This window comes from Podarcis erhardii (assembly GCF_964252035.2).
Source record: "Podarcis erhardii genome assembly, chromosome: 1".
Lineage (NCBI taxonomy): Eukaryota > Metazoa > Chordata > Lepidosauria > Squamata > Lacertidae > Podarcis > Podarcis erhardii.
Genome location: NC_138497.1, coordinates 97,232,056 through 97,254,460, shown reverse-complemented (window position 1 = coordinate 97,254,460; position 22,405 = coordinate 97,232,056). Strand labels below are relative to the sequence as shown.

The 22,405-nt window shown below is 40.5% G+C and overlaps 1 protein-coding gene across 1 annotated transcript in view; it reads left to right on the top strand.

The window, feature by feature from the left end:
- Positions 1-22,405, top strand: part of DPP10 (dipeptidyl peptidase like 10) — a 586,236-nt gene that overhangs the window by 51,355 nt on the left and 512,476 nt on the right. Inside the window, exons 2-3 of the mRNA XM_081871497.1 lie at positions 16,580-16,675; positions 19,966-20,371. Of these exons, the coding sequence (XP_081727623.1) occupies positions 20,312-20,371 (60 nt within the window). The 5' untranslated portion in view covers positions 16,580-16,675; positions 19,966-20,311. The remainder of the gene's footprint in view (positions 1-16,579; positions 16,676-19,965; positions 20,372-22,405) is intronic.

The window sequence follows — 22,405 nt, the reverse complement described above, 5'->3', positions numbered from 1 at the left end:
TTTGCTGTTCCAGGGTCAGGAGAGAAAGGGGGAGTCATGTTCTGCTCATGGAAGTCCTTTATACACAGTTGGTTATCATTCTTTACGTAGCCAGCAGAATGCTCTGAATTAAAAGTAATACTTGATCAATTTGCTTTTTGATTTTGAAGTGGCACAAACTGCAGGTGCTTTTCAGGTTCACTGTGGAACCAAGATATGCTAGGAGTAAAAAAAAAAGTCTGTTGAATTCCGTAATGTCTCATTACAGCCAGGTTAGGATGACCAGCTTGACTGTATGAAATGAAACTTTGTTTTTCATTGAAAGTTAAGTTGACAACACTCATATGGCTATCTGAACAGTTAAACAGCCCCAACTATCGTGTGTTAAAATGCCAAAGAACTGTGTTGGAAATTGCTATTCACATGAATTGTGGTTTAGCTGACATTTATTGTTTCAGTGAATAACCATATTTTGACAGACAATGGATTTTTTCTTCCCACGAACTTCCATAGAGATTCTTCGTTAAGGTTGCTGAATTAACATATTCTTGTTGTTTTGGTTTTATTTTGCTTTAGGAATGCTAATAATTACATTCCACTTGCATTTAATTGGGCATTTGGGTTTTAAAGCTAGAGATGGTTTCAATTTGGGGTGGGGAAGTGTTTGCTGTGGCTTTGACTTAAGGTTTTTCATTCTGCTTTTTGAATACTAGTAGGAGGGCAAGGAAGACAGCTTGAACACTTAGAAAATGAGCTTCTGTGGTGTAATTTATCTTGGTCACTGAAACAGAGAGCTTTTGCAAACCTACCTAAACAGTCTTCAGTTGTTTTGAGTGGTATTTTAGCCACCTAGTTTGCTGAATCATGTTTGTTGAAATGCACATGTTAGTAAGTCTGGTTTGTATTTTTTTTTAATAATATTTATTAAGTTTTTAACAAAAAAAAAAAAGAATTACAAAACAGTAAACAGTAAACAAAGAACACACAAAGAAAATACAAAAACCAGAATTTAACATAAAATAAAAAATATAAAATAAAAATCCCTCTTTCTAATATCTTATCACTCATTTACTTATTTTCATGACTTCCTCACACCTCCCTTTTTTGTATTCCATTTAAAATTTTTTTCAGCAAATTCATACCCTCTTAATTTACCCTTAATTGTTTATCCTCACATATTCTAACTTCACATTTTCATCTGATATCAATCCATTCTTGCATATTCTTATTTTGCCTTATTGCTAGAACCACTTCGTTTCATTCCAACGTCATTAACATTCAATAATTTTACAGTGTTTCTGTAGATAGATTTTAAATTTCTTCCAATCTTCTTCCACCGAATCTTCTCCCTGGTCTCGGATTCTGCCAGTCATTTCCGCCAATTCCATGTAGTCCATTACTTGCATCTGCCATTCTTCCAAGGTGTAGTAAGTCTGGTTTGTAGCCAGGATGCAGAAGAGCTATAACAATATGGCACTGGTAAGCCAGCCTTGATGTTGACTTACAACTTTGCACCATCTAACACCAATATGTTTAGGGGGCTGTTGTACATTTGTGTGTGGCTGGCAAAACCTACAAATCTGAAGCAACAGCCAGTGTTAATGTAAGTGAAAACTCTGCAGCCATTGGGGTAAATAAACCCACAAGTTTGGTTGAATCACACTTTCCTTGGATGTCAAGTGTTTGCATAGGTTTATATTGCTAGAGTACTAGCAAGATGAGATGCTTGCAGGAGGCACATGTTTACAAATCCACCCATGTTAGCAAATAAAATAGCAATACAGTAATGCTTACATTTGTGTGGTGCTTTTGTCGTGTTCTTTGCACTTATACAGGGAGTAACTGGGAAAAAATATGTCCTTGGAGGACTTTTAGTTTAGAAAAAGCTGCATAGTGGGGTGGTGGTGGTAGATGTGCATAAATTTATGCATGCTGGGAACTTGGTTAATCTATTAAATATGAATTATGTAAAGATTCAGAACAGAAGAAAGGAAGTACTTTTCCACAGAGATAATGCCGAGGAGCAGCCAATATGGTAGGGCAGTACCACGGCACCACCTTCCCAGCAGCGGCATTGCGCCACTTATCAACACTGTGCAGGGACAGGGAAGAATGGTGGTGTGGTCAGGAATGGGTGGGGGACACTGGTAGAGGCAATCCAGTGCTCTTGCCTGTGTGTCCGCATTACTATCACAACCTCAGCATCACATAGCCCTTATTCTGCACCATCACAATAAGCAGTGATGGCACTGCTGTTATGACACCCTTGGTGTGTGTCACTGTTCCACTACATTGTCTATTCCTGGTGATGTCACTATTAGGCTGCATTCCTAACTCAATTTACCTGGGAGCAAGCCCCACTGAATTCAGTAGGACGTATGGTTAGGCTTGCACAAATTCATGGAGGATAAGACCACCAGTGGCAATGAATCATAGAATCATAGAATCATAGAGTTGGAAGAGACCACAAGGGCCATCGAGTCCAACCCCCTGCCAAGCAGGAAACACCATCAGAGCACTCCTGACATATGGTTGTCAAGCCTCTGCTTAAAGACCTCCAAAGAAGGAGACTCCACCACACTCCTTGGTAGCAAATTCCACTGTCGAACAGCTCTTACTGTCAGGAAGTTCTTCCTAATGTTTAGGTGGAATCTTTTTTCTTGTAGTTTGGAACCATTGCTCCGTGTCCGATTCTCTGGAGCAGCAGAAAACAACCTTTCTCCCTCCTCTATGTGGCATCCTTTTATATATTTGAACATGGCTATCATATCACCCCTTAACCTCCTCTTCTCCAGGCTAAACATGCCCAGATCCCTTAGCCGTTCCTCATAAGGCATCGTTTCCAGGCCTTTGACTATTTTGGTTGCCCTCCTCTGGACACGTTCCAGTTTGTCAGTGTCCTTCTTGAACTGTGGTGCCCAGAACTGGACACAGTACTCCAGGTGAGGTCTGACCAGAGCAGAATACAGTGGCACTATTACTTCCCTTGATCTAGATGCAATACTCTTATTGATGCAGCCCAGAATTGCATTGGCTTTTTTAGCTGCCGCGTCACACTGTTGGCTCATGTCAAGTTTGTGGTCAACCAAGACTCCTAGATCCTTTTCACATGTACTGCTCTCAAGCCAGGTGTCACCCATCTTGTATTTGTGCCTCTCATTTTTTTTGCCCAAGTGCAATACTTTACATTTCTCCCTATTAAAATTCATCTTGTTTGTTTTGGCCCAGTTCTCTAATCTGTCAAGGTTGTTTTGAAGTGTGATCCTGTCCTCTGGGGTATTAGCCACCCCTCCCAGTTTGGTGTCATCTGCACATTTGATCAGGATGCCCTTGAGTCCATCACCCAAGTCGTTGATAAAGATGTTGAATAAGACGGGGCCCAAGACAGAACCCTGTGGCACCCCACTAGTCACTCTTCTCCAGGATGAAGAGGAACCATTGATGAGCACCCTTTGGGTTCGGTCAGACAGCCAGTTACAAATCCACTGAGTGGTAGCATAGTCAAGTCCGCATTTTACCAGCTTCTTTACAAGAATATCATGGGGCACCTTGTCAAATGCCTTGCTGAAATCAAGGTAGGCTACATCCACTGTGTTCCCTTCATCTACCAGGCTTGTAATTCTGTCAAAAAACGAGATCAGGTTAGTCTGACATGACTTATTTTTCCAAAATTCATGCTGACTATTGGTGATCACAGTATTCCTTTCTAGGTGCTCACAGACTGTTTGCTTAATGATCTGCTCCAGAATCTTCCCTGGTATTGATGTCAGACTGACTGGGCGGTAATTATTTGGGTCCTCTCTTTTCCCCTTTTTGAAAATAGGGACAACATTTGCCCTCCTCCAGTCTGCCGGGACTTCGCCTGTTCTCCAGGAATTCTCAAAGATGACTGCCAGTGGTTCTGAGATCACATCTGCCAGTTCTTTTAATACTCTTGGATGCAGTTCATCTGGCCCTGGAGACTTGAATACATCTAAACTAGCCAAGTATTCTTGTACTATCTCCTTAGTTATTCTGGGCTGTGTTTCCTCTGCTGAATCATTTGCTCCAAATTCTTCAGGTTGGGCATTGTTTTCTTTATTGGAGAAGACTGAGGCAAAGAAGGCATTGAATTAATTATGATTACAATATGTTACATCCAGACTCAGAGACAGCATTTTGTAGGGGGGAGGGGCAGGGGGGGCAGAAAACAGGAAAAACTGGTTTCACTCTTCCTTTTCTTGTGGGGCACCTGAAGGCATCTGGCTGATCACTGTAGGAAACATGGTACAGTGGTACCTCAGGTTACATATGCTTCAGGTTACATACACTTCAGGTTACAGACTCAGCTAACCCAGAAATAGTAGCTTGGGTTAAGAAATTTGCTTCAGGATGAGAACAGAAATCGTGCTCTGGCGGTGTGGCGGCAGCGGGAGGCCCCATTAGCTAAAGTGGTGCTTCAGGTTAAGAACAGTTTCAGGTTAAGAATGGACCTCCGGAACGAATTAAGTACTTAACCCGAGGTACCACTGTACTGGATCCAGGAGGGCTCTTCTAATTCATACATTGGTGTGATAAACCTTATTGACTTGCAAGGTAGTAATACCATATTTCATCCATTTTACAGATGAAGAGTTAATTATGTCAGTGTTATTTCCTGTGTCATGTGAGGTTCCTCCTAGTTCCTACTTAGATCTTTTAAAACTGATATCCAATTCCATTGCAATGCTTTTGACAGTCCAAGTTAAAGAGGAAATATTAATATTCTCATACTCAAGTGTGGTGCAGTTCAGCTTTCTATTTTTGCAACATTTTAGACCCTGTTGACCATTATTACTACCTTTTCTTTTGCTAGTTTTCTAAGCACATTTCTCTTTTTCATATCTTCTCATTCATCTTTTTCCTACTGAACTGACAATGAGCTCAGTTGATTGTCTACAGTCTATGGCTGCCAATTCATAGCACCTTAACTTGAATGTCCTGAAATGTAAATCCACTTTCTTCCAACAGACCCAAGGGAATTACAAGCCACTTCCTGAATTGTACCTTCCTGTTGTGTCTCAGTGCTCTTCAGCTTGCCTTGTTATATATGCCTATAATGTCTAATCCAATTAAAATTATATTTCTGCCAAAAGAAAACTTCAGTTAGCACTGAGGGTTGCTGCAGGTGACAAATCCTGCAGGTTTCTTTTTCACATTCTGTCTACTGTTTTGTCTGTCAACAAGCTGCAGTCTTTTTTTCTGGAGTCACCGAGATACACGTCCAGTACAATATATATTGCATTCAGAAGTTAGTGACACTGAGTTTTCTGGGACTGTAGATTTGGCTTTCCCTATTTTCCAATCTTAAATTCAGATCTCTATATTTCCTCAGCATTTTTTTAAAAGCTCCTCATGAAAATTCATTAGCATCTTAGTGCAAATTTCTCCCAGTAAACACAATTTTTAATGCAGTTTTAACTAATATAAGCATTTTTGCAGTTTTCCCCTAATATTTTGCACTTTTGTATTCCCCTCCCACATAAATATATTCGTTTTAATACATATTTCCCCCTAACATGTGAATTTTAGCACGCTTTGGCTGTAGCACAAAGTGTGAAGATGTGTGAATTTCAAAGGATAGCTATGTTTTGGTTTGTGTATTGGTGTGGAAAGTGTGAATTAGGTAAATTTCCATTAAAATGCAAACAAAATCAAATTTCTGCCCCATCCTTAACTGGAACTCACTCCCAAATCAGTTGTTTATTGATTGATGACATCAACAGCAATCCAAGGGCATGTTTGTAATGTTTTGCCATATGGTCATCTTTCTGTTTTTCTCTGTAGGGAGACAAGATGCATTTATGTAGAAGGCTGCATCTTTCCAATCCTACATGACAAGATGGACCAGGCAAAATTCCCCTTTCTATACAAGTATGAAAAGTAAACTAGTTCTGTCTTCCGTTGTTTTGGGTCTTTGTGCCTACCCCACTCCTTCAAACAAAATCGAAAGAAATGAAAATGCCATTGAATCTACTGCTTTGACTCACCTAAATTTGGGACACTGCCTATTTATGAGTCCCCAATCCACCAATTTAAAACCAGTGAAGAAAACAGGTCTGTGGAAGGACAAACAATTATATTTACTTCTCAAGTAGTGAGATTTTCTAATCCTTCCCCCACCTGCCACCCAGGATTTTCCCATCAGATTGACTTTCATTTCCCAGCAACATAAACAGTAAATTTGGAATATAAGGCTGAGGTGGTGTGTTTGTGTCTGGATCCCAAATATAGCTTATATGTTTTCTATATATATTGCAAGGGAATACCCTCTTCCCATGCTAACTATAAATATCTGTCATTCCCCCCTCCCTGTTTGTACGACACCGAACATATATCAGAAGGTGTTGACCTGAAATAAAAAATACAACCCACCAGCAAATATTGAAAAAATTGTATTGTAAAGTCAAAGTGGTTGTGGAAAACTCCCAGATAAACTGTTTTATTACATTTGCAGACCAAGGGAACATTTCTCCAGAACTGACTGTAAATATCTGTTTCACTAAAAGCAGAAGAGAAAGAAAGAAACCTGGTTGTATGACCAGCATCCATTAGCAGGTTTCACATTTTTTTTTATTTTTAGGACCACTGGTGAAGACCATCTGAATTAGAATTAGCTAGAGTTGAGCAATATTTCCAGCTTCAGGACATTTACTCCTGTTCCATCTAGCTTGTGGGCTTCCTAACAGCTCTGCAGCTCTGCAAAAGGTTTTCTGGATTTTGTTTGTATGCGTTTCTTAGGAAGAAAAGGGGATCCCCCCTCCATTAGCTAAATTGGATAATTCAACTAACAAGTTATACTCCCTTAACAAAACATTGTAGCGTATCCTGGATGTGACTGTGTCACATAACAACATAAGAAGAAGTCTGTTGCATCAGGCCATGCATGGGCCCATCTGGCTTGACATTCTGTTCACACAGTGACCAGCCAGGTGCCTTTAGGAAATCCACAAGCAGGACCTGAACGCAATAGCACTCTTCACATTTGGGATTTCTAGCTGCTGGAAATCCCATCAATCAGTCAGTCATGTTATTTGTATGCTGCCTTTCCAAATTTAAAACCATTTGCTGGAATAGTTACTGGAAAATTGGGGCAGCATAATGAGTTGGGTTGGTACTATGATGGGCCTCTACATGCAGCCCTCAACAAAAGATCTAAAATAAATTAACCCTAGTTTTAGTTAATATGTTTGATCCCAAGTTATCTAACACACTTTCCATTTCTGTTGATTCTCTTCTCCTGTTGTAGCCTCCCATGTCCCATTCCATGACATTCTGGAGAGCACCTTCAAGAGTTAGTTTTATTCAGGCTTTGAGGGTGATGGGGGCTGAAGCGTGAAGGTGGCAATGGGGAAGTACCCTTGCGAAGGGCTAACTCCCCTGGAGATTCTCTGGACATAACCCAGTGTTTGTTTTTAATTAGGCAGCATTTGTATGTTAATATGAACTTGGATATAGGAGGTCTGTTTGTGCTGCACTCTCTGCCATTGTGGTTGCTGATAATGTTTAAAGGAGGGATGGGAGACCTGTGGTCCTCCAGATGTTGCTCAATGACAACTTCTATCATTCCTGAACATTGTCCACATTGATGGGGCTGATGGAAAGTGGAGTCTAACCACAGCTAGAGCACCACAAGTTCTCTATGCCTGATCCCCCCCCCCAAATTATCTACCCCACTCTTTATACAAAGTCTTCCTTTTTTTGGGTCCTGTTGCCCTCTTAACAGTCCTTAATGCTGTCTTGAGCAATTTTGTTCAGAAAGGTTGGAGAGATGTCTTCTGTGCTAGTTGAGCCCTTCTCTAACTGGCAGTGGAATGGTGCATGTCTTAAAGGTCCAGAGGTATTGCCTTTCTCAAGGGCCCATTGTTTCTGTCAAAAAGGTAAACTTCATCTTAGATTTTTGTAGTTCATCAAAGTTCCTCTGCTGCCTCAGTAGACACTCAAAACTGTCATGGGCTGAGGGTTATACAAACACACTGCCAGAGAATATCTCTGCCATATAGAACAATGCACACAGGACCGTAGTCCTCTGTCAGCAAACACTCGCAGCTGAGGTTGGCAAATGGGAGCAAGTGACCTGACTTGAATCTATCGCCAGGGTCCCTTATGTGTAGGGAATGGATGTGACATTCTATGATCATCTCCAAGACAAGCTTGTGCAGTTCTCTCAGGGCTGAAGGGGAAGGGGAGCGAACAACCTGAGGCCCAAGGAAAGGGTTATGGAAAAGGCCAGCATCACACCTTGAGAGCTTTTGGAAAGTTGCCTTGTTTTGCTCAGCATCCCCCCCCCACTTACCATGTAAGGTGTTAGGGTGTGAAACCTAAGACGCTGGCAAGTTAGCAATGTCATGTGACTTTAAGTAGTCAAGCTCGTTAAGTTGTTAAGTTGCTCAGTATATAAAGAGTGTTTGTTTTCTCTGCCTGTGGGGCGTGAAGCAAAAATGTCTGAAAGCTCCGGAGGTGTTTTTGTTATCTTCCTGCAATAAACCTGTCTTTGGAAAGACAGGCTTCCCTGTGTCGTTACTTCTTTGCTGCTGAGACTCTGAAGCTTGTACTGCAACAAGAATCTCTGCACTGGACTTAATTAATGCTCTGCAAAGAGAACTGTTGCTGGTTGCGCAGCGGAAGCGTTTACTGGACCAGTACACAAACCCTCTTAGGTTATGGCTCCTTCTACGTTTTTACAGCTGTATTTTTTTTTTTTATATTTTTTATTAAGGATTTTCTTGTTTTACAGAAGTGTAGTGCCTCGTTTTTTTTTTTTCCTTCTTCCATGTAACGTTTTTACAAATCCGTTTCATTTGTTGAGGCATTAGGGGGAGAAGAAAACAGAAAGAAAAAAGAAAGGGGGGTGGGGAGAGGGAGGATGGATGGGGGTGGGGTTGGGTGGCGGTGTTTCTATTATGTTTAATGTATGTAGAGTTTGGTGTCAGCGTTGCTTGTGTTGTTCACTTGTGTTCCTTTGGTGGTGAGAGAGGTTGGGGTTGGCTTAGGGTGTGATTGTTTGCTTGTGATTGGCTGTGGTGATCTTTGTTTTCGTGTGTGAGTGAGGTGGGTGGGTGTTTTGGATCAGGTTAGCCATATTGATTTGTATGCTGATTGTGTGCAGAGAAAGTGAAAGCAGCTTTTGGATGAGAGAAGACCAGCTTGGTCGTAAATCCAGCTCTTAAAGGCTTCAGAGAAGGAACTGAGAGGCGTCTGAAAAGTGAGTAAGACAAATCCCAAGGGGAAAGAGAAGCAAGGGCACACAGAGGGAGTAGCAGCCGACCCCAAGAATGGCAGTGGAAAATTTCCAGGTTCCCTTTACAAAGTTGAACTCTGCTAATTACGTGCAGTGGTCTAAGAGGGCTCAAGTCTGGTTGGAAGCCAAAGAAGTGTGGGCTGACTATGTCCAGAGGCGAAAGCCGTTTGTGGCTGTTGCAGCAGATGCCACAGCAGAGCAACAGGCTGCTGCACATGCTCAGAACAGGGAACATGATAAAATGGACACTAAAGCTAGATGCATGTTGATGGTATCGATAGACGATTCCCAATTACCTCATGTGGAAAATTTAAGGTCCGCATTTGAAATTTGGGAAGCTCTTAGGCGAATTCACCATAGAGCCACGCCCGGAGAGAAGGTGAACATTATACGTGCTTTGTATGAGTTGAAACTGAAGCCAGGGGATAGTGTAGTTGAACACACATCACAGATGACTGAGTATTTCAACCGACTGTCATCTCTAGGTGTGAATTTTCCTGAAAATATTAAAGTTTATACTCTGCTTAGCAGTCTGCATGCAGGGTTTGAAAACTTAGTACTAACTTTACAAGTTTTGCCAGAGGACCAACTGAATATGAATTATGTGACTGGTAGATTGTGTGAGCAAGAATATCAACATCATCGAAAACGTATTGATAATTCAAATACCCCAAGGGTTGGATGTTCAGATAATTCCCAGTGTGGGGGAACTAGCAGGCAGAGCTGTAAGGAAGCCTCACAAGTGTCTGCTATGGCCAGCAAGTCATGTTTTCGATGTGGCAGCAGGTTTCATTTGATAGCAAAGTGTCCAGAAAAGCAACAGGAATTTCAACAGTCCAAGGTCAGTTTCCGGAGCTACAGGGGAAGACGAAGTGAGAACTACAAGAATCAACGATCCAGAGGGGGAGGAGGTGCTGATAAGGGACTATCTGCAATGGCAGCACAACAGAGTCCTAAAAGGAGCCAACAAACCTTGAAGTGGATAATTGATAGTGGAGCAAGTCACAGTTTAGTTCCAGCAACATCTAGTGGCAGCTTGATGAACTGCAAGACATTGCCAGTTGCAAAAACTGTGACTATAGCAGACAATAGTAAACGAGAAATGAACCTTAAAGGCACAATTTATGTTAATTGTTTGCAAACTAACCTTCCTGTTTTCGTTCTTCCAGGAATGAAGAATGGACTTTTGAGTGTGTCATGCCTGGTAAAAAGTGGTTTTAAGGTTGAGTTTGAAAATGATGTGTGCACCATTTCGAAACAGGGGAAGGAGCTAGTTAAAATTCCCTGTGAGGATGGGCTTTTTGTTTTGGATGAAGAGCAGTTAGCAGCAGGTAGATGTTCAACAGGTGAAGCGCAAGCTAAGTGTGTAAATAAGGCTCCTCATACAGGTTGTGCACATCTACTACACAGAAGGTTAGCTCATATATGCTTTAAGTATGTAAGCAAGATGCCAGATTTAGCTGAGGAGTGTAACATTAAACCCTGTCCAAATTTTCTGGATTGTTGTGCTTGTAAACATGCTAAGGTTAAGACATGTAACTATCCTAGATCTGATAGAGTAAGCAAGAAACCCTTTGAACTTGTGCACACAGACGTGTGTGGCCCTATGCCAGTCAAATCGCTTGGAGGTGTGAGATTTATGCAAATTTTGGTGGATAATTTTTCAAGGGCTAGTTGGGTTTTCTTTCTGAAAGAAAAATCACAAGCAGCTTCCATCCTGATGGATTGGATTGAAGAAGTCGAATGTAAATTTGACACCAGGGTGCGTAAAATACAATCAGATCGTGGTGGGGAATATGTGAACCACACGCTGGAGACGTGGTTAAAAAGGAAAGGTATAGTTCATAGACTTACCAATCCCTATTCACCACAGGAGAATGCAGTTGCCGAAAGAAAATTTCGAACATTACAGGAAGCCATTGCTGCTTTGCTGTTTGATTCTGGACTTCCACAGCGGTTTTGGGCTGAGGCTGCACTGTATGCGAATTATACTTTTAACAGAGTGTACAATAGCACAGTAGGCAACACTCCTTACTTCATGCTATTTGGGAAAAAACCAAAAATTGATCATCTAAGAGTTTTTGGATGTCGTGCTTATGTGCTGGTGCCTAGGGCACAACGTAGGAAAGGCGATCCTAGATCTAAAGAAATGTTTTTCTGTGGTTATCAAGCAAACACAAAAGGTTGGAGATTTGTGAATGTAGAAGGCAATCAAACAAAAATCACGATCAGCAGAAGTGCAGAATTTTGTGAACAGGATGGTTGGAACAAAATTCATGGAAATCCTGACATACTATTTGATGTGGTGAACAGTAACAATGAAACTCAGGCCCCAGGGCAGGTATTAGTTCCAGAACAGGCTGAGGAATTTGAGTCTGAGGACGAGGGTGAGAAATCGTCTAGTTCACCCAAGTCTGTAAAGTCAGAATCTTCTAGCTCTAAAAGTTCACCTGTACAGCAAGAGAGACGTGTAAAGTCAGAATCAGAAAGTTCTTCAACTACTAGTGACAAACAGGTGACGACTAGTGATTCTGGGTCAGAGGGGGAAACTGAAGGAACATCACAGGAACTGTTAAGGCGTTCCAAGCGTGCCAACAAAGGTATACCTCCTGAAAGGTACCAAGCTATTAGTGTTTGGGCTGGTTTGGCAAATTGCGAACCTGAAAGTTTTGAGGAGGTTGAGCAATTACCCCAGGAGGAGGCCAGTAGGTGGCGTGAGGCCATGCAAAAAGAGTTGAATTCTATGAAAGAACTGGGTGTGTTTTCCATCACCAAACTGCCAGAAGGTACCAAGGCAGTAAGTTGTAGGTGGGTGTACAGGATAAAGACAACAGCGATGGGGAAACCAGAGTACAAAGCAAGGCTTGTAGCTCGAGGTTTTACGCAAAGAGAGGGGTTACATTATTCCGAAGTCTATGCTCCCACTTCAAGGAGTGAAACCCTTCGGGCACTATTAGCAGTTGCTGCTCAGAAAGGGTTCAAAGTGAATCAATTTGATGTCTCTACAGCTTATCTTCATTCAGACGTGGCTGAAGAGCTCTATATGGAGCTACCGCCAGGATTGAAAGTTGGTAAATCAAATCAGGTATGGAAACTACATAAATCTATTTATGGACTCAAGCAATCTGCTCATAATTGGAATGAGTGTTGGAATGACGTTTTGGTAGGCATTGGTTTTAGCAGGAGCAAGGCTGACAATTGCTTATATTTCAGAGGTTCAGGAGATGCTCAAGAATCTTTGCTTGTTTATGTAGATGACCTGATTTATACTTCAAAGACACAAGAACAAGTAAAAAAACTAGCCAAAGAGTTAAATAAACACTTCAAAGTTAAGAATCTTGGTGATGTAAAGGTCTATCTTGGTGTTCAGATAGATAGGACCAAAAATGGCAGTTTTCTACTGAATCAAAAAGGCAAGATATTGCAAATGTTGAAAAAGTTTGGCATGACGGAGTGTGCAGGTGTTAGAACACCAATGGAAATGGGTTTTGTAAAAGACAATGAGTTCAAGGATAGTGCTGAATTCAAGCGTGCTGAAATCTTTCAGTCAGCACTGGGAAGCTTACTTCATCTTTCGCAATGGAGTAGACCAGACATTGCTTACGCTGTTAACTTACTCAGCAGAGAAGCTTCAAAACCTAGTGTAAATGCATGGAAAGGAATTCAAAGAGTGTTAAGATATTTACAATACACCAAAGATTTTTGCCTTGAATTATCTTCTGAAGGACAAGCACAGATTACTTGTTGGGCAGATAGTGATTGGGCAAATTTAAAGGATAGAAAATCAGTGTCTGGCTGTGTAATAAAATTTGGTAACTCTCTGATTGGGTGGAGATCCAAGAAACAGAACCTGATTGCTTTGTCGTCAACAGAAGCTGAGTTCTGTGCCTTATCTGAGTTATGTAGAGATCTGGAATTTTACAAATGCTTGGCACAAGAGATGTATGAAAAGGCCATCACTCCAATCACTGTATGGGGTGATAATCAACCGTGTCTTAAGTTAGCACAAAATGGGCAGTTTAAAGGTCGTACAAAACATTTGGATATCCGCTTTCAAAATGTTTGTCAAACGGTAAAAGCGGGAATTGTTAAATTAAATTACTGTCCCAGTCATGAAAATCAAGCTGATGGTTTTACAAAACCGCTTGGGTTTCAGCGGCATGAAAACTTTTGCGAAGAAATGGGTCTGAAGTAATTTTGTTTTTGTATTGCCAGCGAGAGGGGGTGTTAGGGTGTGAAACCTAAGACGCTGGCAAGTTAGCAATGTCATGTGACTTTAAGTAGTCAAGCTCGTTAAGTTGTTAAGTTGCTCAGTATATAAAGAGTGTTTGTTTTCTCTGCCTGTGGGGCGTGAAGCAAAAATGTCTGAAAGCTCCGGAGGTGTTTTTGTTATCTTCCTGCAATAAACCTGTCTTTGGAAAGACAGGCTTCCCTGTGTCGTTACTTCTTTGCTGCTGAGACTCTGAAGCTTGTACTGCAACAAGAATCTCTGCACTGGACTTAATTAATGCTCTGCAAAGAGAACTGTTGCTGGTTGCGCAGCGGAAGCGTTTACTGGACCAGTACACAAACACGTGGAAATCCAGAAGGAGGAGAGGAAAAATGACCAAAAATTTCTACACATTATTTCTCTCTTTCTGCCCCACCTGTTTTTTCCATTCATTTTATGGTGGATAAGGAATGCTGCCATGCTACTTAATAATGTGTTGGTCCCATTGTCACCCATATTAGTTAAATTTAGCTGTTGGAAGAAGTATAGAAAGCTATAAACAGAATGACCCCTTTTGTAATTTTTATATTTTGGCCATTCGCGATAGCCTGGAAATGTAGGAGTGCCTTAAATATTGGTAGCAGCTCATCTCTTACATGAAATTTGGTTCATTGTTTTGGATTCTTTTCCACTATGAATGTTCTGTTGCAATGGGTTGAAGAGGCCAGCAATGTGCTGTATGACACAAAGCATGCAGAAGTTAGATTTGTTCAGGTGCTGCAATCCCCCACATGAGTACCACCATATGTGTAGGAGCACAGATGTGTGTGCTAAGCTGTATCCCATCTCCATTGGAGTTGGAGAATGAACCTCTGAAGCAGAGTGTCTCCTGTGCTGTCAGAAGGGCATTCAGAACCATGCTGATAGTCTCCATAAATACCAGCGGCTCCTCCCACTTCAGACAATCAACTTGTGGAGGACAGTGGGACCAGGGTGGAGTTTTAGGCATTCACCCCTGCTCTCCCCCGTCAATGCTACTCACCTGGGGAATTATAACACCTGAATAGAGCTATAAAGAAGAATCTAACTAGAGGTGATTGGTGTAAATAAGGGTTTGCTGAAATTAAAATAACCTCAAGTGCTTAGATAATGGCATAGCTTCATGATGCCCTAGTGTTTATGAAACACAGTTACTAAAAAGCTTAATGTGGAAATGCATAATGTGAGAAAACCTTAGAATTGTACCGAGTGCCATGAATATTTTCTGATCAAAGCATCAAACACTTAGTGAGATGTGTGGGTGACAGTATATCTTTTAGTGAGGAACGATCTAAACTATTTCTATTTCTCCCCCACCCCACTTAATTCTTCTAGTGGGTCAGAGTGCTACATTATTTCCCTCCCCTCAATATTGGTTGAAGTTAAACATCATGAAGCCAATTCTAAGCAACTGGCTCAAAATTATTTTGCTTTTCTTGCAAACATAATCTAGTGTATGATCACATTTATCTATGTGTTTGTTTGCTTTTTTAAAAAATAGTAGTCATCTGTTTGGGAGCCACAAGTAAAAGACAAATTAAGAAATTTTACTGAGCTGACACTTTTAAAAAGTACTGTGTTTCCCTGTAGTCACATGTACAAGCAGTCCATCAAATCACAAGGTCATTTGTTTGATAGATAAAAGGCAGGATAACTTAACAGACAGACAAAATAAATGGTCTCTGCATGCTCTTTGTTGTGTTATGGAAAGCTCAGATAAGTGTCATTTTTATAAATATCTCTTACACCCACTCACACCACTTACCACTGAGACATTCGCCAAGCAGTTTACAAAATAACATATAAAATATTATATTTTAATTTATTTATTCAATTTCTATCCTGCCTTCTGTATAACATTGGCTGGTGATCTGCCAAGCATGTGTGTATGTGTGGTAGCCTGTCTTTAACATATCCATTGGGAATAATCGTATTTGTTGTCTTACATATATCCATGGTATGTAAAACTTCATTCCTTTTGCTCTTCTCTTGTGGCATGCTGTCATCTTAGTATACTATGTTCTTCTGTTTTTTGCATGTCAGTGTATTTTGGTTATGGAGTATACTGCCCCACTGGTAATAGGGTAGGCTAGATGATGGTCACTTCCACTGCCACTTCTTGTGAGGTACTCCATGATGTGATATGAGCAGAACCAACCTTAAGAACTTTGTGAGTGTTTTAATTTTTTCTTAATTAACACACTTCAACTTTTTTAAAAAAATGATTATTTGGCCTTCCCATTTCCTACTTTACCCTCACATGAATAGAACTGTGAGTCTAGATCTGAAGGAATGTAAAGTGGAAACAATGCCATTTTCTTTTGCCCCCCCCCCACGTAGGATCAAAACTTGGCCACTCCCCCGCCCATTTCTAACACTAGTCAAGATTCTGAGGTTTTGCTCTTTGCCATTGGATGGAGTTACCAATCACTCAGAAATCTGCCTTGCACTTGTTCATAAAAGCTTATTGCTACCCCTTCTAATTAGAATATGCTCAGTTGATATCAGTAGTTGCTAGTGTTTAGTAAGTCCATGGTCCAGCTCACAGAGCGTATAAGAAGCAATAAAAGGAAAAAATACTGCCTGAGAGAATTTTGTCGAAGGAAAGCAAAATAGCAATTGGGATCGTCCCTTGAGTGCTCCTTGCCTATCAAAACTTTAGTATATTGGTTTGCTCATCTCTTTTGCTATCACATCCATTAGATGCATCATAATTTGAAAAATTTGACTTTGGCAGTGCTGGTAAGGAAGAACATAAGGCTTTGGAAGTAAGGCTGAGGCAAATATGTGTGGCAAGGGAACAATACTGGGAATTAGAGTATTAACAGCAGGGTACTGAGAGATCTGAATAACGATCAAGTGCTGCAGGGAATAGTCTCTCTAATTAGATGGCTGCAATGATGGTATTAGTGTCCTGCAGTTGCTGTTGATGTGTTTTAACTGCAGGGCTTTGAACAACGTAAGTTTTGGTGATGCTGTCCTCTGGACTTATGGGAGTTCTTTAAAGATTTTTCTGTCTTCAAAGGAAGCAGCTTGTTTGATGATTTATTGATCGATTAATTAATTGTATTTCAATTCTGCCCTTCTTCCAGAATGATCGAGGTTCTGTTTGGGAGGGGCCATTGCTCAGTGGTGGAGCAGCTGCCTTGCATGCAGAAGGAACCCAGTTCAATCCCTTGCATCTCCAGGTAGGGCTGGGAGAGAACCCTGCCTGCAGAGCCACTGCTAAATGGACCCAATGGTCTGAGGATATGCAGCTTCCTATGTTGCTGTTAGGGCTGTTGGGAGGAGGAGAGTCATCATTATGATTTCCTCCTCTGTACTGTAATGTGAAATCTAGGCAGCTGTCCATGGCTTTTGTATGCTCTCCAGTACATTTTTGGAATCCACTTTGTTATTTAGTTGCACCCTGAAGGCTATGATATGTTTTTTTCAATCTGTCCTCTTCCTCCTTCTGGAACAAGCCAATGGCAAATATGCACATTAGCAGGCAGCAAGCGAGGTGCAATGCTAAGAAGAACTGAATTTAGTTAAGCAGCCAGTTACCAAAGAGGATTACAAGCACTATGAAGGATTAAAAGTTGCATTAAAGAAAGAAAAGACTAGAAGTGGATGGCATTTATCCAAAGAGTGAGCGCCACAACAGCCCTGCAGAGAATTTTAGGCAGCGTTTTATGGAATCCCATCCTATTGATTGGAGTTGTCCCTATGATGTTTTATCTTGATAAATGATCCACTTAAAGAGTCATTATCATTCTTGAGACCCCTTGTTAGGCTTATATTATAATTAGGTCAGATAAAATAAGACTGAGAGGTTAATCAGTGAAATTTATGCCTCCTAGGGACAGATAAATTAACATTTTGTAGAAGTCCATCCAAACACAACGCCAGCAAGTTATTGATCACGCTGTATGTCTTTGTCTGCTCCCCCTCCCACTCATCTCTTGTTGTCTAAAGAAGGATTTTATTTGACAGCTTCAAGGTGTCTAATTTAGGTGCCTTTTTGGGGAAATTTGCACAGAAAATTGGTTTTTGCCAAAGCATGAAACAAGACATAAAGACTCCAATAAAGTTGTTATTGGGTCTCATAAAATTCAGTGCATATTTAGTCCTCCTCAAACTCTTAGCAATGAATTTCATTAGCTTCAAATACTGTGCACCACAGTTTGTTAAATATGAAATGATGTTTTTTCTAGTTCAGGGGAAAAACATTTAGCCATTATCTCTTCTTAGGGGCAAAGGCAAGGACACGTATGAGTAACTTCCTGCAGTTTACTCCAGCCATGTCTGCTCACCCTTGGATCTCTCTGTTTGCTCATCCACCTGCCTGGAATTTTCCTCATTGATCCTCAGGACTGGTCAAACCTCTTCCAAATGGACTCATTGGAACTGGGCAGACTTTTGCTCTAGACTGCTCTTCCTTTTAGTACTCGTGGCAGATCTTCATCCTAGATCTAGGTTTTCCTGTGGGAACTCTTTCATCAATTTCTCTTGAATCCAGACACAGTCCTGCTTGGACTCATGTTTTCTGGAAATCAGCATGCTTGTATTATTATTATTATTATTATTATTATTATTATTATTATTATTATTACTTTTCTATACTGCCCTTTACCCGAAGATCGCAGGGTGGGTTACAATACAAAAACACAAAAAATACATACAATAATAACAAACAAACACTATATAGTATTATTAGCCTGTACTAGTTAAGGTTCCAGCATAGGCACAGCCTCATAGGATGTGACATGTAATTTCTCATAGAAGTGATATGGAAAATGTAGGCTTTGTTTCTCAGGTTGTCTGTTTTGTATAGGCTACCACAGAGGAAATGTTAGCTGCGCATACAAGCACACACATTTACACACACAATGGTCCATTCTGCTTTGACATATCTACCATGTTTAGTGCTGGTATTACAAATGGCAGTAGTGAGTGACATGTTACCAAAGTGAATTATGTCACTTTGCCAGGGAGAAAGGCAGCCAAATACTGTACAAATGGAATCTGCTCCAAAATATACAGTTCATGTTATGGGTGGAATTGAATCATGACCAGGACATATCAGAATCCATTAACAGATCATTGATTTCTTTAAATTTCTTTTTAAAAAAAATTCACGAGGTTTCTTTACCACCTGAGTGCAACAAAGCAGTTTACAAAAAGCTGATTTCTGTTAAGTTGTGAGGCTATGATAGGTCTTGCCACTTAGAGCTATTAGCGTGGCATGCAGTGACATCATCAACCTCCCAAGGCACGGGAGACCTCTGAGCTTTAAAAGCATGGCCACCCTGTATATAAACAAAGCTGAGGCTGTTCTGCCACATTTCTTTTGCTCATGACAGAAAAGGGTAATAACATTCAATTTTACTAAATGGGCAACAGAATTTCTTATTTATTCCTACTTTTTCACCTGATGATTAGCATGGATAAAATATTTACATCAACATTCCCATTCATTGAATGTCTCATGTATAGATATGGATGACTGTATGCATAATAGAAAACATTAATATTCAAGATCATCCTTATAGATGTTGGGTGATAATCTGACTAAGTCATATTCAAAGCAGAGTCTGCTCTGAATATGACTCATATTTCATATCACCCATTGTGATGAGCTAAGCATGTGATATCAAGAAAATAAATGCATCAAACGAAAGCAACTTCAGTGTATAAAGCAGGAATGAGCTGGTTTACCTGATTTCCATGAAGTTGCAAATCAAGATATTTGACTTGATTTAGCTCAGTGAAGAGCATTACAAGAGAAACAATGTCAACAATAAACTATGCTGTCCCTCTACCTTTGTCTCTGTTTGTCATGTTCACACTTACACCTCAGCATATGTGGCATTGATTGTCATGTCTACAAATACAGCTGCCTCATTTTTGGTGTGTTTCTGTGCACCATAGGAACTGTAGAAAATGACCACAAGAAAGTCAGTCAAGTTGTTGTAGCCCTTGTAAGAGAAATGGAGAAGTGGGGAACTACTGCAGGGATTTGATCTGATTCTGCATAGTGTAACCCTTATACCTACTTGAAAAGGATCAAAGGTATAATATCAGCATCCGGTTTTAACATGAGAACTCTGTAGTAAAATACAGTCCAGGTACTAACCTAATGCCAAGGGATGGGGCCATTTCAACACAGGAATGTGTATGGTGTGACTAAAGAACAGGTGGTTCCCTTCAGATTTTCCAAAAGAGAAATTAGGAGTGAGTTTTGATGCAAGCATCTGGATGGGATGTCTCATTGTCTGCATATATTTCAGCTACTTTTCCAAGCACTACCTCAGGAAACTGAAATTAATTGATAACACTGAAATTGTGTGTCTGTGGTGCGTTGTGTTTGTGCAGTTAGGATTTGAAGGCTAATCTGTAATTACCCCCTGAGTTAGATTAATTTCAAGGAAGGAGAGAGTGTGCTGGGCTGCAGTAAATACTGATGCAGTTTGCTGGTATTCTGTTCTTTTCAAAGGGTTGGTGAGTCGAGATCATTGGCTGCGCTGAGGAGCTGTCACATTCTCAGTGCTGGAGAGGTGCAGTGCAAGTGAATGGAAGCAGCATTTGAGCTCTCTGTGTGCAGAGGCTTCAGAAACCTGAAGAACGATGAATCAAATGAATACTCGAGTTTAAGGCTGAGATTCAGACTTGTACAAATCTGACAGCATCCCAGCCTCTAGAGCCATAAGCACTCGTAGGAGGGGAGAGAGAGAGAAAGAAAGAGAGAGAGCAACAGCAGAAGTCTGAGCAAGAAGGACGGATTTCTAGCCATTTGCTCCATAACTCATTGTGGAATTGTGCGCTATCCTGGGTGCTGAAACATGAACCAAACTGCAACAGTATCCCATCACGTCAAATGCCAGTCATCCAAGACGATCAAGGTATGGACAATTCATTATTGTTGCAGATTGTGTGTGCATCTCTCTCTTTGTGCATATATATAGGAATATGTGGTGTTCATTATTTTGCATATTTAAGAAACTCTGACATATCTGCTTGACTAATTTTGATTGCTTGTGGATTATAAGAAGAGTATTGAATCTTTTGATTCTGAATTTTTTGAATAATGCTTGCATTGTTATTTCTAGTTTTCACTTAGGATAGCTAAGTTGGTGAGCTTTCTAAGTTTAAATATTAGCAATGGGTTATAATGATTAGCAAGTTTGGTAGGCTTGGCAGTACTTTCTACAATGAGGGGCAAAACAGCCAAGGAAAACACCACACACACAGTTAGCAACCTGTTTGATTTTTTTCCATTAGTTTCTTGTGTTCTCTGAGTACCGTATGGAATGCTCCAGACACTGGGATTTTGAATTCTTGTCAATCATTTTAATGGTAAGGTCAGATCAGTTGTATGAATAGATATGTGAGCCAAGTTGAAATGAAATAGAGTATAGTTGGCTTGCTGTTGGCTTGTTAATTGAAAATGTTTTTGGTGGCTGGGATAGCCTAGAGATATTGTGGAAAGCTGAACTTTTATTGATGGCCCTGTCATTCTGTGAACAGTCTTGACTGACGTGGATTGATCTAATAACAACGTGAAATAAGCTCTCTCATCATTTTGTGTTCTCCTTACTCTGCATTTGAGCCACATGCATACATATTCAATGTGTGGCAAATGATAGATATTGCTAATATTACAATGAAAAGGGCCGACAGAAGAACTGCAGTGGTTTCTGTATAAACTTATCTACCCTTTACAGCAAGGTAAATGTATAGCAGTGAAAATAACTTTTCAGGCAAGGCACAGACTTTTGTTTGGTGGTGTAAGGATTTCTTAATCTATTTCCTTTACATTACAATTACATCTATGTATGGGAGCCCTGCAGAATGCTATTTTCTGGGCTGTATTATGGAGTCATTCTATCACAAGCAGGTATTTTATATATTTCGCAATATATATGAAAGACCATATAGAGCACAACACGGAATGTCAAGTTTGAAATTCTACCAGAAGGGGCATAAAAATGCTATAGCTGCAATCAGGCTCAGTCTTACTTGGAACTACATTCCACTGAATGCAGTGGGACATGGAGCGTAACCCTATGCAATTTGCATTCAGTGATACTTACTCCCAAATAAGTATCTGAAGGACTGTAGCCGTACTTGCAAGTAAATGTGCACACAGCTGGGCACCCTGTGATATGGCAAAATCCAGCGGCTTCCTGCATTCTTATGAACAGTGAGGATCTAGGCTCTTTAAAGAAATGAATGATATAAAGTTCGGTTACAATGAAACTAGTTTCTAAAACAAATTTAGTTGTTTTGGGCACAATATAGGAAACATGACATAGTAAAATCCTATACAGTACAAATCCCAGGTGAGTTCACTGGGGCTCACTCCTAGGTAAGTGTGCATAGGATTTCAGCTTTAATCTTCTTGTGTGTGTAAATGGGCTACATTTCCGAAGAGTAAATCATAAGGTATGTGTTTCTCACAAGATTGGAATGATCAGCCACACAAATTGTAATGGTATCTATAGAAACTAAATGACCACTTGTTTCATGTTTGCATATAAAGGTAAGCAAAATCCTATGAATTGCATTTAAACCAATCATACTGCAGTTAAGATAAAATTACCTTCCACTCCTCTTAAGGATCTGTAGTCCTAACCCTGTGAGTACTAAACGAAGGCTGTGCAATGCAGTATGGGACCTGTATCATATCTGCTACAGCTGAAACTATTTTTTCCACTGTTGGCAGCAGTTATTAAATGCACTTGACCACATGCCAGGAAGAAAGCACAAAAATGTTAGTGTCACATTAAAAACCCAGATTGGTCAATGTGTGTGTGTGTGTGTGTGTGTGTAAGCGAGCGAGCGAGGGGGGGGGGAGAGAAGAAATAACACCAGCGAATTGTGTTTAGCCATGGACCCTTTATGCTACAGCTGTCATAAGAATAACAATGCCCAAG